Source organism: Astyanax mexicanus, chromosome 25 (genome assembly GCF_023375975.1).
Source record: "Astyanax mexicanus isolate ESR-SI-001 chromosome 25, AstMex3_surface, whole genome shotgun sequence".
Lineage (NCBI taxonomy): Eukaryota > Metazoa > Chordata > Actinopteri > Characiformes > Acestrorhamphidae > Astyanax > Astyanax mexicanus.
In genome coordinates, this window is record NC_064432.1 from 8,164,951 (window position 1) to 8,183,970 (window position 19,020).

Sequence of the window (19,020 nt, forward strand, 5' to 3'; positions counted from 1 at the left end):
TCCAAGTTGTATTCAGTCAGTAAATAGTGCACATATGTTTTTCACTGCCAAGATGGATAAGCAGCACGCCAGAAATGTACACGAGACATTACGCCCATTGAAACAGTTATATTCAAAAGTGCTGTTGCTATTTAAAGGACGCAAGCGCAGGATGCAAGAAAATATGTTAAAAAAACATAGCAAAATAATATTTTTGCTTGCATTTTTTTTATGCTATCCCAACTTTAGACACTATAGTGATAAAGCGAGAGCACGTGGAAAGGTCGAGGCACACAACTGAGGTCTTCTGCAGCTATTTTAGGAGCATGTTGGACACGAACCTTCTGTTCTACTTGGGGCTACACACATTGACCTACTGTCTCCGCCTCCTCCCTCCACTCTCTATCCACTCACCCTTCCATTTCTGTTTGATTGCTCTATTACTGCGAGTAGAAAGATGCTATTCGCCAAAGGATTAAACAATAAAACAGGTAGAAACAACAAAACATTCTACTGTATTTTTTAAAAGAACAACTGCAGAAAGACGACCAGGAACAACCCCTCTAGGGACGGTTATCAGCGGAGTCTTCTCACAGAATAACATACAGTAAAAACCTCACAGCCGCTATCCCAAAATCTGCAGTCCACCGGCAGCTAACCACAATTTCCTCTCAAGGAGACAAAAGACTGTGAAGAGTCCTCGTCTCCACTCACTGCCGCCTCTTCAGTGAAGAGCTTTTGTAACCAGCAAACAAAAGAAGTCGATGTCAACACCATTCCACCGTCTCCTCAGGGTCAAATCAGATACGCCCACACGGCAGATAACAGAGGCCCAAATCCCATCTTTTTCCTCCCACCTATAAAATCCCCATCTATACTCTATATACTACTATACACACCTTGTACTATCCAACACTACCTATACAACCCTTATATTTCTTCATACTACAGTTGCAAGAAAAAGTATGTGAACCCTTTGGGATTACTTTACTTGTATAACTGGCCATTAAATGTGTTCTGATCTTCTGATCTAAGTCACAACAATAGACAAACACAGTCTGCTTAAACTAAAACCACACAAAAAATATATTTTTGCGTGGTTTTATAGAACACAACATGTAAACATTCACAGTGCAGGGGGGAAAAAGTATGTATAACTTTGGATTTAATAACTGGTTGACCCTCTTTTGGCAGCAATAACCTCAACTATACGTTTAATCAAACAGGCACGTAGCCAGATAGGCTAGAATGCACTGTGCTGCCAGAACTGTCTAGTGTGTTTGCACTCCCAGATGTATGGTTTCTGTTTGGGTGGGTCTGCTTCTCCTGCTTTTTGAGTTTTGGACCTGTAAACCTGTAGTTTCAACACTCCACAAGGAAAACAACTGTACTCAGCTCTTGCCAGATTTCCAGTATCTTGCAGAAGGCAGAAAACTGGACCGAGCTCATGTCTGGAATTCTTTTTGTAAGAAATGCTTTGCTGGCATTCCTCCATACATTGCTTGGCATTGGAGCTGGTAGAAGCGAGATGGCCATTGTCCTGAAGCTTTGTGACGATGGTAAGTGGGTTGGGGGGGGGGGGAGGCTCCTTCAGTACTGTACGCTAGCACACAGGGAAGTGTTGGCAGCAGTTTCATATATGGTACAGCACATCGTATCTGTATTCAAGGAGGACAACGTAGAATCTATTTCTGGCGAGGATGTTCTTGAACTGATACGTTCCCCAAGAGAATGAGCTTGCACATGATGCATCACTGCATGATGAACAACCAGCTCAGGAACCCCAGTTTCCTGAGCAGTCACATGATACAGCAGCCCCCCCCCCCCCCTACACTATGAACTACTTCTAAGCTGGGGTATTACTTAGAATAGGAGGGCTTGGTTTCCCACATGCCTACATGGACATTGTCATGGACAGTGTCTTGCGAACGTATTCTTACTCCATTGACCTTTTTCACATTTTGTCACCTTTCCACCACAAACAAAATTAAGATTTTACCTGATAGACCAACACAATGTAGCTGCAATTACAGCTGCAAATCTTTTGAGGTTTGTCTCTACCAGCCTTGCACATCTACAGACTGAGATTTTTGCCCCATTCTTTCGTTACAAAACAGCTCAAGCTCAGCCAGGTTGGATGGAGAGCGTCTGCGAACACCAGTTTTCATGTCTTTCCTCAGAAGCTCAATGAGATTTAGGTCTTTAGGACTTTGACTGGGTCATTCTAACACATGAATATGCTTTAATAATAATCTAAATCATTCCACTGTAGCTCTGGCTGTATGTTTAGGGTCATTGTCTTGCTGGAAGTTTCTGGAATCTTCTTCCCAGTCTCAAGTCTTTTGCAGCCTCCAATAGTGAGGTTTTCCTCCACTATTGCCCTGTATTTAGCTCTATCCATTTTCCCATCAAGTCCTTGCTGAAGAAAAGCATCCCCACAGTATGATGCTGCCACCACCATGTTTTACAGTGGGGATGGTATGTTCAGGGTGATTACTTAGGTGACTGTTACTTTTCTGCTTTGCATTTAGGCCAGAAAGATCAACTTTGGTCTCATCTGACCACAGAACCTTCTTCCACATTTTTGCTGAGTCCCCTACATGGCTTGTGGCCAGACTGTAAACGGCACTTACGTCTTTCTTTCATCAATAGTTTTCTTCCAGCCACTCTTCAATAAAGGTCAGATTTGTGGAGTGCACAACTTATAGTTGTATTCTGTGGACAGATTCTTTCACCCGAGCTGTGGATTTCTGCAGCTCCTCCAGAGTGACCATGGGCCCCTTGGCTGCTTCTTGGCTGACCAGTGCTCTCCTTGCTCAATCTGTCAGTTTGGGTGGACCATGACCATGTCTTGTTAGGTGTGTAGTCATATAATACTTTTTCCATATAATTTGTGGATGGTCTATTACTTAAAATTTCAGTAAAATACATTTTAAAAGTGTGTGGTTGTAAGGTGACAAAGCTACTGTAAGAGAGCAAGATGCTGTCCTTTATTAGGACAGACCATTTGTAACGTGTGCAGCATGTGGTTTTGCATCATCTTGGTCCTTAGACTTTTGGTTGTTTGAAGTTGTGGAGGATCTGCAGAAGGTGCCGCAGTTCTTCTGTATTTTTTCAGGTCCAGTCTCTAAAACGATCACCACCATTGCAGGCTGGTGGATGAGGCACCTTCCTACGACCTCCTTTCCTATCGCTGGTTTCCAGCTGGTCTTCTTTGTAGCATGAGGAAAGTATGTCAATTTGGGGGTTAGAAGCAACGCCCTCATTCCCAGAGAGCGCAGCCATAAAAAAAAGGCAGCTTCTGCAGACTCAGCATCAGACAGCATCACCACTTGGCAGAATTTAGTTTAATTAGTTCCATTTTTCATGACTTGGCAGGGCACGTGTAGGGGCAAACATAGACCTGAGCCTCGGACAAGTACAAGAAGAACTGATGCACGCTGGATCAGCACACTGACGAGTCATTAAGCTGCCTGTAATAATAGCACAGCTGCAGTAGGCTTATGCTATATATATAACAATCCGGCCATGTTTAATAATACAATAACTGCGTATGCTCACAACTGCACCAGTATGAGAGAAACTCATGACACAAATAATAATTGACATTTTTTTACCTAGAGTTTTGATTCTGTCAGCATTGATTAATATTTTATAGCTACTCTGGTGTTTTCAAAATAACTTTTTGATACCAAACTTTACACTGATATGCCAAACATCATGGGACAGAAACTAGTATGTATGTGTCCCATGTCTTTTGCCATGTCCAGTTGAAGCTTAAGAACACTGCACTGACCTGTAAGATATGAAAGTGTAGGCGGGGATTTTAGCCAGATACCACCGGTCACCATCATTACCATCCACAAGTCAAGTTTTAAGTCTTTTGTCACGAGTCCAAGTCAAGTCTCAAGTCTTTATGGGGTGAGTCAAGTCTCAAGTTTTTGGTCACAAGTCTAAGTCAAGTCTCAAGCTTTTTTTGGCTGGAACTTGGACAAGTCTCATGTCTTTTTGGGGTGAAACTTGGTCAAGTCTCATGTCTTTTTGGGGTGAAACTTGGTCAAGTCTCAAGTCTTTGTAATGTGAGACTTGGTCATGAGTCCAAGTCAAGTCTTAAGCCTTTGGTCATGGGTTTATGTCAAGTATCAAGCCTTTGTGGGGTGAGACTTGATAAAGTCTCAAGTCTTTGTGGGGTGACACTTGGTCATACGTCCAAAGTCAAGTCTCAAGTCTTTGTGGGGTGGGACTTGGTCAAGTCATAAGTCTTTGTGGGACGAGACTTGGTCACATCTCAAGTCTTTTTAGGGTGAGACCTGGTCAAGTCTCAAGTCTTTGTAACGTGAGACTTGGTCATGAGTCCAAGTAATGTCTCAAGTCTTTGTGGGGCGAGACTTCGTCACGAGTCCAGGTGAAGTCTTTGGTCATGGGTTCAAGTCAAGTCAAGTCTCTAAAAAATAAGTCTCTAAAGTGTAATTTGAGATCTCTTTATGTGAGTGATTTTGTGTAAAGAACTTCACGAGCATGTTTTGCAGAGCCCATAGACCTGCAGTATTCTAACTGGTGTAAAAAGAGGTTTAATGTGTCCCCTTTAAGAGAAACGTTTCAGTTGGAGTCGACTCTCTCTCTCTACAACTTATTGATGTTACGTCTCACTCGTAAGTAATTGTGGATGATGGATGGGGAGAAGCTGATCTATGAACTGAACTTATTAGATAATAAATAATCTAGACTCCGTGAAATGACGGCAGCTTGATTTACCTGAACATATTCAATATAAACAAATCCTCTCCTGTTAAGGTGATCTAACTTGAGATCATCACTGCTCTAGTGTGCATCTGTTTAGGTGCTTTATTAAAAAAAAAGTGATCCAGTACTCTAGGAAATAATGATATGGATAGAACCGGCATTATTATCCTTGATCTGATTTATGGAGCACACTTTAAAAGTTGACGGTTGTGTCTTAAACGTAAGGAATGCTACCTAGTCAGAAAGAAGTCTGAGGAATAGAAGTTAGGTACACTAGGCTTCTTATTTTAGGGCTTGGGGCTAAAATGCTAACAGCTAATGACATCACAGCTAATCGTGCATACCTAGCAGTAAGCTGTCCATACCAGGGAATCTCTAAAAAGAAGAATACTCACTTAAAGGGGGCATATTAGACCTGTTTTTACACAAGTTAGAAAACTGCACTATACAAAACATGTTCATGAAGTTCTTTACACAAAATCATACATTCTTGCCAGTTTCAGCCCCTTTTTGAAATAAGCCGTTTAAGGGCTCTGTCACTTTTGCGCAAATAAGCTGTTGCCGGCCACGCCCCCAATGTTTACGATTAGCATTTACAGCACGATAGTGGTAGCTTGTGCTAATGTGCTAATGGCAAAACACAAACAAGCTAGTCGATGGTTAACTGCGATAGAAACACAAAACCCATTATTTTAAAGGAAGTACTTCCATCTCCCTCATTTAAGAATCTCTTCTAGGTTTGATGGTAGGGTTTTTTCGCATTTCTTTGCAAAATACTTAATTTTACATTCCAAAATTAAAGGATTGTCCTGGCCAAGGGATTAGATACAATTTTTAATTTGACTTTCTAGTTGTTTAGCTCCATTCAGCAGTTTGAATTCATTTACTCAGACTTCCCAAGTCTCCCGGAAGTTGACTTTTTTTCCCAATCACATGTGGGAAAAAGAGGGAGAGAGAGAGAAAGGTGCTCCCCTCGTGTGCATATTTATAAAGCGCATGCAAAACAGAGAGTGTCAGCCAATCAGTTTTTAGTGTGAGCGGGTAGTGTTTTTTTTTTCCCCCTCCTGGATGGGATGCATTCAAGAGCATCATGGCTCCCATCAGAACTCATTTCACCTCAGACTACTCTAAAGTATATCCATGTCTGGTAAAAGTAAAAAAAAAAAAATGAAAGTCTTGCCTGCTGTACAGTTTTACAATTTAACATCTCTGAAATAAATGTTTGCAACTAGGAATTAGGGGTGTGCGATATGGCCAAAAAAATACAATTAATGCGTAAACATTTGTTGATATTCAAATTCTCATGAACTAATGCATTGTATTATAGTTATGACCAATTAAAGTTATTATAAAGTGTTATCCATCTCTGGTTTTCCTGGAGAAATTTTGGATAAAATAAAAATAAAGAACTAAAACCTAAAAAAAAAAAACACTGCAATATTTATTACAACTTAAAAACAAGTAAATCAGCAGTATAATAATTATATGCAGATACACTCAGATCTGTTTGAATGCGTTTTTTTATTATTCTTCATAAGATAAATAGAAAAACGAAAATAACACAATAACAAAACTCTATAATAAAGGTATGTACAACTTGTATTACACTTATAAAAACAGTGTCTGAGCTGCAGTCATATAGAAGTAAATCTGTTTTTTCCTTAGAAAAATCAATAAGAAACATCACAATATAATCATCTCTATATATGTGAAGGTAAAAGCCAACACACACACACACACACACACACACACACAGACACACACTCTCAAACCTCCATTTATGATTTATAGACTTAAACTGAGTAAAACGGTGGTAAATATTGGAAAAGTAAGATCATGTTATTATAGACTTGCTAAGGTCTGAACTGGTCAACTGTGAGTAAAAAGAGAGACACACCACTCTTTACCTTCTCACTCCCTCGATTCCTGTTTGTGTGTGTTTGTGTGTAAGTGTGTATTTATGTAAGTGTGTTATGGATCAAGTTGGTCCTGCTGGAGGAATCTGGAGCAGTCTGAGATTTTCTGCAGCTGATTCACACTCAGACTCTCTGAGCACATGGGACACGTGGACTCGGACTCCAAAAGCCTGGTGTATACACACACACACACACACACACACACACACAAAGAGAAAAACACACACAAAAAAATAGTCATCAAAAAAAACAAACTCCCAAAACCTTAGCTCACAGTGCTATTTTAGAGATCTATTGTTGAGTTGTCAACCGCTCAGCTTTGCTATCATAACGACGGGGAAAGTACACCTTGTTCAGCTCGAAATGCATGCACTTATTCTTTTAATTAAACATGGGTGTGTTTTGAACATGACGTGAAATAAACCAATCAGCGTGTTCCTCACCTCAAATTCCCTTTAGGAGCCAGGTGAGCTCTGACTTTGGTGTATTGGTATTTTAACAGTGCAGAGCTTCTGCGCTTCTCAGCAGAAGAAAAATGACCTGCACGTTTACACCGTGAAGGTGTGTAAACAGGTCATTTACGGGAATAGATGTGTTTTTTTATTTAATTTTCTATTCTGTTTATTGTTGATGTAAATGTGTAAAAAGGTTTGTGTACTGCTTTTTGCGTTTTTGAGTGTATAACTAATACTAATTGGCGCACCTGCGTTGCCAAGAGAGCAATGAACGTCTGACTGTAGACGTCTGTCTAGGTTGTTTTCAGTCAGTGGTGCAAATGTGTTTTCTGTTGCCAAGATAGCAATACACAAGAAATTTACCTGAACACACCTCATTTCCAGATATTTAGAAGCTCTGTTGCCATTTAAACAACACAGGTGCAGGACATGAAAATAGACTGATGGCGGGTTGTAAGACTTTTGACAGTGTCCTGCTGGAAAATGAAATCCGCATCTCCATAAAAGTTGTCAGCAAAGGGATTTTCCGGGAAAACACTGCACTGACTTTAGACTTGATAATAAAACACAGTGGATCAACACCAGCAGATTGGAGACATGTCTTTCCAAACCATCACTGATCATCAGTAAATTTTACTTTTCATTTGGAAATCAAGGGAGCAGAGTCTGGAGGAAGAGTGGAGAGACACACAGTCCAATCTGCTCGAGGTCTAGTGTGAAGCTTCTACCAATCAGTGATGGATTGGAGAGACATGTAATCTGCTGGTGTTGATCCACTGTGTTTTATTATCAAGCCTAAAGTCAGTGCAGAGTTTTCCCACAAAATCTTACAGCACTTCATGCTTCTTCCCTCTGCTGACAACTTTTATAGAGATGCGGATTTCATTTTCCAGCAGGACTTGGCACACTGCCCACACTGCCAAAAGTACCAACTGGTCTTATATAATATTCAAATTTTCTGAAACACTGATTTTTGGGTTTAATTGGCTGTAAGCCATAATCATCAACAATTAAATAATTAAATACACTTAAACACTTAAAAAAGATCATTCTGTGTGTAATACATCTATATAATATATGAATTTCACGTTTTGAACTTGAATTACTGAAATAAAGTAACTTTTCAATTATTCACATGTGAGAGGTTAATTAATGGCTAATAGATGGACAGATGGATAAATTAAAGTACTGGATATACGTACTGTGTAAACTGCGTGTACAGAGCAGGAAAGTCGCAGTGTGGACACACACACCAGTCCTCCTTCACCATGTGACGACCCTACAGAACGAGAGACAAAACATACAGATCTTACACAACAGGAATTTGTTTTGGATTGTAATGGATCCAGACAAAGCTCTGTCTAGGGGCAAAAACAAAAAACACTGCGTTTGGCACCCCTCCAAGCTTTTAACATGCATGTCACATAAACTGCGAGCCTGTTAGTGTGTCTTTGCTATCGTAACAACGGGAAAAGTATGCATTGAATGGCTAAAAAAGTGCAAAAGGCATGTACTAACTCTCTTAATTAATCGAAGGGTGTGTATTTTGGGCGTAACATGCAATAAAGCAATTATCGTTTATTTTCCATTCCCTTTAAGAGCCAGGTGTGCTCTGACTTTGGCAGATTGCTATTTTAATGGCGCAGCACTTCTGCACTTATCAGCAAAGGAAACTGACCGTCTTGTTCACACTCGTTCATTCTGTTAACAGTTGGTGTAAAAGTTTCAATGGCTTCCAACAGGCAAATGCTATGGGTTTTTGGACTGCTGTGTATCCCTGTGTTCAACAAGTCACTGTCTAGATAGCAATGAACGTTTGACTATTGACTTATGTTAAGCTCAGGGGTTGACAATAGGCAGGAAACATCCGTCCCGTGAGGTTGTTTGAACTATAATGAACGATAATGAAAAAATAAATAAATAAATAAAATGCTTCTCTGGTGAGCTTTTGTTTACATTTCTCCCCTGTCTCTTTGTCGCACTCGGCGTGACTTAAATTTCCCCCCAATTTTTGGCTCCCTATCTCCTTATTTTTTTCAGTCGTTTTCCAAATCACTACGAACCCCGACGACACAGGTTCGATCCCACTAGAGGAGCAGTGTGTTTATTTATTTATTTTTTCCTTTCTTCTTGGGTTTACCTGCTTTGAATTAAACTGTTCTGCAATTGGGTTCAATAACCCTCTGGGCTGGAGAGCTACTAGTCTGTAGAACTCCATCCCATTACAAATCTTTTTTTCAAAACAGAGTTTTTTTTGTGGCCCGCCACGTAATGGCTTGAAAAATATCTGGCTCGCAGCCAAACTTAATTGCCGACCCCTGGTCTAGGTTGTATTCAGTCATTAGCGCACCTGTGTTTTCCTTCGCCAAGGTACAACAAGCAATACACCAGAAATGTACCTGAACACAACTCACTTCCAGACCACTACGCCCATCGGCATAGATACAATCACAAAAATTTGAACAAAAACCTTGTGATTAGCTTACTTCCCTTGTGAAGAGAAGTATCAGGTTCTTGAAGGGTTGTCCCTTCAGTTCTTAGTGAGAGGATTTTAACCACAACTTCCCCTATAGGAACTCGGTTCTAAAGGGTCAGGTGACTTTCGAAAACAAGTGTTAGGAGTATAAATGAGAAATGGGATTGGGCCTACACTTCTTAGATTGCTGTTTAGTTTAGATCATGCAGAATTTATTCAGGGTACAATGTTTCAAGCTTGATTAAAATATCACAGTATCAAGCTGCTTGGCATCAGCAGCCAGATTCAGAGAGAGCACAATGTGCCATGCTCTCTGTGAGTAGGTAGATGGCGCTTTTTCCCCACATCACTCCCATTGAGATGTAGTGTAAGTGGCCAGGGCAGTTGTTTTTTGGCTGATATATCAGACCTGGGAATTCTGTGCTTTTCTTCGACTCCAAAATCGAGAGGAAACAGTATAAAATTAGTAACTTTAAATAATATATTTTTTTTAATGACAGAAGGGTCTATTCCTACCGTAGCGATGCAGTATGGCAGGTTGTTCTTGCAGCCGGGACACAGCAGCTCACACTCCGGCAGACTGAAGCCGCAGTACGGACAGGGAGAACTTTCCTCCTCTACTTCAGAGGTGTCTGGGCGCCTGAATCACACATTATAGACAGCATAATGGACAGGGAAACAGACAGAAAGAAGGGCAGGCAGCCAAAGTGCTGTCAGATTTGCAGGATTTCATAGGTAGCCTCCTGAAATACACCTTTGCTGAGGTAAGAATTCTGCAAGAGTGGCCGTCCAGAAAGTTTTAGCAGAGCTGAGCTGTCCCCAGCAATCTGCTGACACTTTCTCCAACTACTGTCTTTACACAGAACTTTTGCAAGATAGATGCTACCAGGGCATCTATTGGTTTGATTTAAGTCTTTATGGTCTCATAATATATCTTTTTTTAATGGGACAACACTGAAGATATAACATTGCTGCAGAGCTTGAAGAAGTGGGAGGTCAGCCTGCAGTGCTCAGATCATACAGATCATACACCAAACGCTGCATCAACTCTCTATCTGCATGGCACTGTCCTACAAGAAAGCCTCTTCTGAAGCTGACGCACAAGAAAGCCTGCAACAGTTTGCCTAAAACAAGCATTCAAAGAGCAAGGATTGCTGGAACCGTGTCCTATGGTCTAAAGAGATTAACATAAACTTAACTGGCGAGGAGGACCAAGCCAAGTGAAGCATGGTGGTGGTAGCATCATGGTATGGGGCTACGTGAAAGCTGAATTCCACTGGGCCAAAAAGGCAGTTTCCCAAAGTGTTAACAAGCCCAAACACAACTCTAAAATGTCAAATGCTTTGCTGAGGAAGCTGAAGATAAAGGTGACGGACTGATGGAGGTGGTCTTGGTCCAGTTTCAAACGAACACTAGTGTTTTCTTTGCGGTGAGAACGTGATCCGGTCACGATCTGAACAGACTATATACCGAAATATACTTTTCAGGTTTGAGCTAAACAGCTGTTCAGGTGCAGTTTAACCTGATTTATCACCTAGATAATAATTACTACAGCTCTGAAGAAACGTTCACACAAAATATCAACACTTTGGGCACAATTTTGCCATTTTCTCTTGAGTTATTTTGAGTTTTTTAGAAATTTACATTGTTATACAAGCTGCACACTTCAACTTTTTCACATGATATTAAAGCGTCATTTCTTCACAATATTATAAAATATTATAAAATATATGCTATTATTAGTAAGTAATCTATCTATAAGTCAAGTATCTGTAGTTAAGCACATGTACTGTTTCTTACCGAACCATGGCTTCGATCTTCTTCTTATATTTGGGGTCGATCTTGTTGCGGTACTCTGGCCTCATTAGCATAGCGGCAAAGCTGAAGGATGAGTTCTTGAGCCCCGCCCGATGGCACTCGATTACAGCGGACGTCAGGATGGGGACAATGTCTGGATTCACACACACACAAATATAAACAACATATACACACACACTCAATCTCAATGTGTTACTATATAAAACAAAACCCCACCATACATGAATAGTATTAGTAAGTCTATATATATATCTGTGTGTGACCGTGCACGTAAAACTCACGTGAGGGGAACTTGCTGATGTTGTTAGAGACTCGGATCAACATGCGGGCTCCTTTCAGATGGTCTCCTCTCTTCACGTGGATCTATAACAGCATCACTTACTCATTTAACACCGCCCGCAGATCAATAACACATGCTGACCATCTTTCAGCTTAGATAAATACACTGCATTAACCACAGGGCAAGCAGCAGTCCGCAGCTTCACACACAGGAAATGACGAAAGGCTTTTTCTTTTTTTTTTTTAGGTACAGTGAATAGGGTTCACTTGTTCGGCTGTAAAACACACAATATGTCCAAAAGTATGTGGACACTCATTTCTATAATTCCTATGAATTTAGCTGAACTCAGTGCAGTTCAACCCGGTTGGTCGATATTTGGTTTGGTTGCACTTTAAATTCTACCAGTCAGGTATTATGTAGCAGCACTAAACGCTGAAGTATAGCATTATACAGGAGTTTCAGTTTAGTTCTCCAGCAGCAAGACAGACTCGAAATTGGAGCAGTATTAGCATTAGCCGCTAACTGCGCTAATGCTAAGCGCTAGGTCTTTCAGAGCTGTTCAGAGTCGAGTATATTGGACTGTAGCCTGCTGCTAACCCTGGCTAGCACTGCTGGAGCAAGATTAGCATTAGCCGCTAACCTTGCTAAGCGCTAGCTCTTTCAGAGCTGTTCAGAGGTGAATATATCATATAGACTGTAGCCTGCATGTTTACTGTTTTAAAACAAGCTACATGGAATGAACCGCTAGATAATATCGCCCTGGGTTACCAGAACACTCCATCCGAATTAACCAATAAGTGCACAAACCTCTGGCTATCTTATGGAGGCTATACAGTACCATATTTTTCGCACTATAAGGTGCACTATATTATAAGGTGCATTATTCGACACTAGTAAGGAACAGGGATGTCGCCATATTTTCCTTCTTATTCAGCAGGTCTCAGCCCTGGGTGGCAAGACTGTAAAGCTAAGCTAAGCAAAGTAAACAAAATTGTAATTATTAAAAAATATATATTTTTTTTTAAAGTCAAACGAGCGATGGATATTAATCTACACAGATTTTTCTTTATTTGTGTGAGTAAAGCGCTTCCATTAGATTTCCAGATTTCCATTAAGCCTGAGTGCAGCAATATTATCATTAGCAGCTAACTGCTAGCTCTAGCTGCGGTTAGCGTCTAATGCCACCTGACAGCACTATGTGATATTGCCTAGCGGTTCGTCCCATGTAGCTTGTTTTAACACGGTAAACACGCAGACTACAGGCTGATAATACTCACCTCCGAACGGTGAAATAGTTAGCGCTTAGTGTGGTTAGCGGCTAATGCTAATACTACTCCAGTCTCGGTACTGGATAATTAAACTAAAACTCCTGTATAACGCCGTACTTCAGCGGAGTGGCTTCACTGTTTCTTAATACCTGACTGGTAAAATTCATACATAAAACACACCGGATTATAAGACGCACTGATGATTTTTGGGAAAATTAAAGGATTTTAAGTGCGCCTTATAGTGTAAAAAATACAGTATATTTACCTTGACTAGTATGTAGCTGTGTAGGATCATCAGGTTGGTGGCCATCTCTGCTGGAATTTTAATCTTCTGTGTCTGGAGCTCCATGTACATACTAAACAGGACATCATGAGCATTCCTGTAGTTTCCTAGAAAACACACACATGTAATAATAATAATAATAATAATAATAATTATTATTATTATTATTATTATTATTATTATACAGTAATAAGTGGCACTCCTGAAATGTTCTCAGAAAATTAAGTAATAAAGTATTTTGCTAACATATTCCAAGTGGTTTCTAAGCAGTTGCTATCATTTCTAAAGTGGTTGCTGAGCTGTTACTAGGCAGTTGCTAACGTTTTCCAAGTGGTTGCTAAGGTGTTGCTAAGTGGTTGCTAGACAGTTGCTATCATTTCTAAAGTGGTTGCTAAGCTGTTGCTAGGCAGTTGCTTAGGTATTCCAAGTGGTTGCTAGGCAGTTGCTAACGTTTCTAAAGTGGTTGCTAAGCTGTGGCTAGGCAGTTGTTAACATATTCCAAAGGGTTGCTAAGGTGTTGCTAAGTGGTTGCTAAGCAGTTGCTAACATATTCCAAGTGGTTGCTAAGGTGTTGCTAAGTGGTTGCTAGGCAGTTGCTAATGTATTCCAGGTGGTTGCTAAAGTGGTTACTAAGGGGTTGCTAGGCCGTTGCTAAGGTATTCCAAGTAGTTACTAAGCTGTTGTTAAATTTTTGCTAGGCAGTCACTATCATTTCTAAAGGTATTGCTAAGTGGTTGCTAGGCAGTCACTAGGCAGTTGCTAAGGTATTCCAAATGGTTGCTAAGGTGTTGCTAAGTGGTTGCTAGACCGTTGCTAAAGTATTCCAAGTAGTTGCTAAGCTGTTGTTAACTTTTTTCTAGGCAGTTGCTATAATTTCCAAAGTGGTTGCTAAGGTGTTTCTAACTGGTTGCTAGGCAGTTGCTTAGGTAATCCAAGTGGTTGCTTAGGTGTTGCTAAGTGGTTGGGTACACGTGCCGGGGTGTCCAAACTTTTGAGCAGTAGCTGCTCCATACAGCAGCTCATCCACACACACACACACACACACACACACACACACACACACACACCTGCCGACTGCTCCTCTCTGGCGATGATGATGGCCGTCCTCGCACTCTCCCTGTATTGCTTGAGCGCCATATACAGCCGGAACAGATACTTGGCATCCTAAGAAAGGGGAGGGAGGAGCCACACACACACACATCAGCCAATCACGTGCTTAATCTCTTTGCGAGTTCAGCCCAATCACACACACACACGCAAACTACAAGGCCACAAAACCTCTCTCTCCTAATACACTGAACACTATGGTAGAGCTGTCACAATCAATCGTCTCAGTCCAAAGCATGGGGTGCGTCCCAATTGCATACTAGTCACTAATACTAACTAGTGTGCACTTGTTTGTGTGCTTTGGGTCATTGTCCTGCTGTAGAACCCAAGTACGCCTGAGCTTGAGGTCACGAACAGATGGCTGGACATTGTCATTTAGGAGAACTTTCTGGTAGAAAACAGAATTCCTGGTTCCATCTTTTACTAGACCTGTCACAATAATTACATTATCGATTTATTGTACAATAAATGAACATGACCTCAATAATATTTGATAATCGTAATATCGTCTGTTGTGTTTATTCGTATGTTTGTTCTAATATATAACAGTGAACAGTATTTGAGCCAATCCTGTTTTAAAAAACTGACCAGTTCTTTACACACACAGTGTGAACGGCAGAAGGTTGAAAAATAAGTATATTAAATTTTAATTTAATTGTTATTGTCTTTAAATGCGTACGATTGTTGTTTATACTATTCTGTTGTTATATCGATACATCGTCCACAAAAAATTCTCATCGTGACAGGCCTATCTATTACAGCAAGTTGTCCAGGCCCTGAGGTAGTCCCAGACCGTCACACTACCACCACCATGTTTTACATTTAGTATGGTGTTCTTTTTCTGAAATTTTGTGTTAGTTTTACACCAGATGTAACGGGACACACACCTTCCAAACACTTCCACTTTTGTTACGTCAGTCCAAAGAATATGACCATAACTGAGGTAAGTAAGACCTGCAGTTCTTCTTTTGGGACCTCCTGGATGAGTTCTTCATGCCCTTTTGGAGTAATTTTTGTCGGTCGGTCACTCCTGGGAAGATTCACCAGTGTTCCATGTTTTTTCTCCATTTGTGAATAATAGTGAATCACTGTGGTTCTCTGGAGTCCCAAAGCTTTAGGAATGACTTAATGACATAATGATTTGCTTTTTTTAGATCTTTTATCTGCTTCATGTTGTCAAACAGGTTCTATTTAAGTGATTTCCCGATTCTACAGGTCTGGAAGTGTGAGAATGGAGGTGAACTATTTGACAAAAGTTTGTACTCGTGATCATGTTTCATTATGCCCCAGCCAGATTTCTCCTTTAATTAATTAATCAAATCAAATGTAATTCAGTTGAATGTGACAGCCCTACACCATAAACACACACCATTCAATCTAAAACTAGAGAAGAGAAGCACAAGGTCTCTTCTGAAAACACACATGAACACACACAAACACGTTGCTTCTGCTGCTGGTTCACCACAAGGGGGCAGCACTAGCAGACGCAGTGGGCTACTCACGGAGAGAGACTACATGCAGAAAAACGACAGATGCGGATGAAAGAAATGAGCAAGTGACAGTGAGTTAATGAATGAATATGGATGACAGAAAAAAAACAAAACTAAAAAAATAAAATAAAATAAAAAAGACAGAATGAACCAGCAAGCCCCCTGTCAGCGTGCAGCCACTCAGCATTCTTTAACTTCCACTAAACTATCGCTTTAATACAGCAACTTGCAAAAGTATTCACACTCCTCTAACCTTTTCACATTTCGTCACCTTACAACCACAAACTTTAATGTGATTTACTGGGATTTTAAGTGATAAACCAACACAAACAAGCACATCATTGTGAAATCCAGTGCAATCAATTGCCTTCAGAAGTCACTGAATTATTTAATAGAGTGCAGCTGTGTGTAATTTAGTCTCAGTATAAATATATACACCTGTTCTGTGAAGCCCTCAGTGGTTTTTAGAGAAACACTAGTGAACAAACAGCATCATAAAGACCATGGACCAACTAAGCAGACAGGTAAGAGATTAAATAGTATATAAGTTTAAAGCAGGGTTAGGGTATAAAAAGCACAAGTTATAAGCTTTGAGCATCGCAAGGAGCACTGTTCATTGAATCATCTAAAAATCTCAAACTCGAAAAAGAATTCTACGATTGCAAACTTGTCTAACTTCACCTAAACTGACAGACTGAGCAGAGAGAGAGCACTGTTCAGAGAAGCATGCAAAAAGAGGCCCATGGTCACTCTGGAGGAGCCTCAGAAATCTACAACTCTACAAGTCGTGCACTCCACAAATGTGGACTTTATGGAAGAGTGGCAAGAAAAAACATTGAACACATCAAACATGTGGAAGAAGGTGCTGTGGTCAGATAAGACCAAATTTGAGCTTTCTGGTCTAAATGAAAAACGCTACATGTTGCAGAAAAGTAACACTGGTCATCACTCTGAACACACCATCCAGAAACCACTATGAAACATGGTGGTGGCAGCATCAAGCTGTGGGGACGCTGCTTTTCGTCAGCAGAGAGAGAGTTGGGAAACTGGTCAGAGTTAAATACAGGGCAATCCTGGACGAAAACCTGTTGGAGGCTGCAAAAGACTTGAGACCTTCCAGCAAGACAATGACCCTAAACCAGGGGTGTCCAAACTGCGGCCTGTTTCCTTTTTTGGAGTGGCACGGGAGGTATTTTAGAAATAGAATGAAAGTTGGCCCGCTGTTAAGCAGGTTTTTATAATGTGAGATTCAAAGTTTGAAAGCTAGTTGTCAGAAACGGGCCAAAGAGTCTAAAAAGCTGCGAGAGTGAAGTTTTTGCGCAGAAAAACGGGCCAAAGAGTCTAAAAGCGGAGAGGGTGCGCAGTTGTAGTGCAGAAAAACGGGCCAAAGAGTCTAAAAGCGGAGAGGGTGCTCAGTTGTAGCGCAGACAAACGGGCCAAAGAGTCTAAAAGTGGAGAGGGTGCGCAGTTGTAGCGCATAAAACGGGCCAAAGAGTCTAAAAGCGAAGAGGGTGCGCAGTTGTAGCGTAGAAAAACGGGCCAAAGAGTCTAAAAGTGGAGAGGGTGCGCAGTTGTAGCTCAGAAAACGGGCCAAAGAGTCTAAAAGCAGAGAGAGTGCACAGTTGTAGCGTAGAAAAACAGGCCAAAGAGTATAAAAGTGGAGAGGGTTCGCAGTTGTAGCGCAGAAAAACGAGCCAAAGAGTCTAAAAGCGAAGAGGGTGCGCAGTTGTAGCATAGAAAAACGGGCTAAAGAGTCTAAAAATGGCGAGTGTTTAGTTGTAGCGCAGAAAAACGGGCAAAATAGTCTAAAAGTTGCCGTAATTAAGGAGGTTAATATTAAGAGACATCATGAAATGAAACATCAACTTGAAAAATCTTAGTTTGCACAACACTGTCAAAGATAGATAAAGATAGTAAGTCAAGTAAAATGGTGTGTACATGAAAGTAATCAGGAAAATGTATTATTTAAAGTGGTATATTTCATTATTTGTTTTATTACAAAGTCTGTGGCCCATGACTTCAAATATATTTCTCCTTCTGGCCCCCAACAAAAAAAGTTTGGACACCCCTGCCCTAAACATACAGCCAGATGCAAAGCTTGCAAAAGACTTGCAGCTGTAATTAAGTTGAAAACTATGTAGCATTTTCTCAACGACATGCTACTTTGTGTTAGTCTGTCACTTAAAATCTCAATAAAATGCATTTCATTGGTTAAAGGTTGTAAAGTGATATAATGTGAAAAGGTTCAAGGGGAATGAATACTACGAACACAAGCCGCTGTAGGGTTCAACGTGTCTCGTGTCTGTATGTGTCTGAAAAAAAAAAACTAGAAGAATCAATTTATGAACTAATCTGCAGTGAGCTTTACCTTCGGCATTCCATCACTTTCTCCCATCAGATAGTCGATCAGCTGATTGGTCAAAGCCTCATCTTTGGCTTCTCCTACCTGTAATACGATACAAACCCTATTAGTTCCCATAGAACGGCAATTACACTCCAGGTTATTATCATCTACATCCCATCGTAACGCTCTTCACCACCACCGCCACCATCATCATCATCGTCAGCCTTTCATTACGCTCTCACCGTCTCAATGGCCATCTCTATAGCCAGATTATCATCAGTGTTGGGGCACTTCAGAAAGTGCTTCAGAGCCTGAGAGAGAAAGAGAGAGACAAAGAAAGAGAGAGCGCCATCACAATAACTCCTCTTAATACAAATCAATAGGCATCTAAAACAATGGTCAAGGAGATAAGTGGGTGCAGTACGTGAGATTAACTGGGAATGAAAGGAATGTGCTGACCCTGCTGTACTGGCCACATTTGTGGAAAAATTTCCCAGCATGCAGGTGCTTCTTCTCCCCTTCAAAATAAAGCGCTATGCTCTGATAATCCTCTGCTGTGGCCTCAGAGCCTGGAAAAAAAACACAAAACATACAAACAGATAGAGTTTAAAGTATAGGACAAAGGGTGGGACAAAATATATATATTGCGATATATCGTATCGATACGTGTTGTCAAATAGCTACTGTGTTTTTTGTATACATTTGTCTCTGGACAAGTGAATGCAGTTCTCTCACCAATGATGTCGGCGTACACCTCCATCTGGCCGTGCTGCTGGGCGAGCTGGAAGGCTTCATCACTGCAGCGCGACATCACCAGGAACTGGATGGCTGAACCGTAATCATTCAGACGCAGGAAAAACC

General features: G+C 40.8%; 1 protein-coding gene across 2 annotated transcripts in view; it reads right to left on the reverse strand.

The window, feature by feature from the left end:
- Nucleotides 1-6,240: 6,240 nt before the first annotated feature.
- Nucleotides 6,241-19,020, reverse strand: part of wdr19 (WD repeat domain 19) — a 38,423-nt gene continuing 25,643 nt past the window's right edge. For both annotated transcript variants that reach the window (XM_022681762.2, XM_049472443.1), the window contains 11 exons: nucleotides 18,895-19,019; nucleotides 18,619-18,728; nucleotides 18,402-18,470; nucleotides 18,184-18,261; nucleotides 14,286-14,382; nucleotides 13,201-13,325; nucleotides 11,669-11,750; nucleotides 11,370-11,520; nucleotides 10,086-10,209; nucleotides 8,296-8,372; nucleotides 6,241-6,808 (listed from right to left, as the gene is read on the reverse strand). In XM_022681762.2, coding sequence (XP_022537483.2) covers nucleotides 6,694-6,808; nucleotides 8,296-8,372; nucleotides 10,086-10,209; nucleotides 11,370-11,520; nucleotides 11,669-11,750; nucleotides 13,201-13,325; nucleotides 14,286-14,382; nucleotides 18,184-18,261; nucleotides 18,402-18,470; nucleotides 18,619-18,728; nucleotides 18,895-19,019 — 1,153 coding nt within the window. In that variant the 3' untranslated portion in view covers nucleotides 6,241-6,693. The remainder of the gene's footprint in view (nucleotides 6,809-8,295; nucleotides 8,373-10,085; nucleotides 10,210-11,369; nucleotides 11,521-11,668; nucleotides 11,751-13,200; nucleotides 13,326-14,285; nucleotides 14,383-18,183; nucleotides 18,262-18,401; nucleotides 18,471-18,618; nucleotides 18,729-18,894; nucleotide 19,020) is intronic.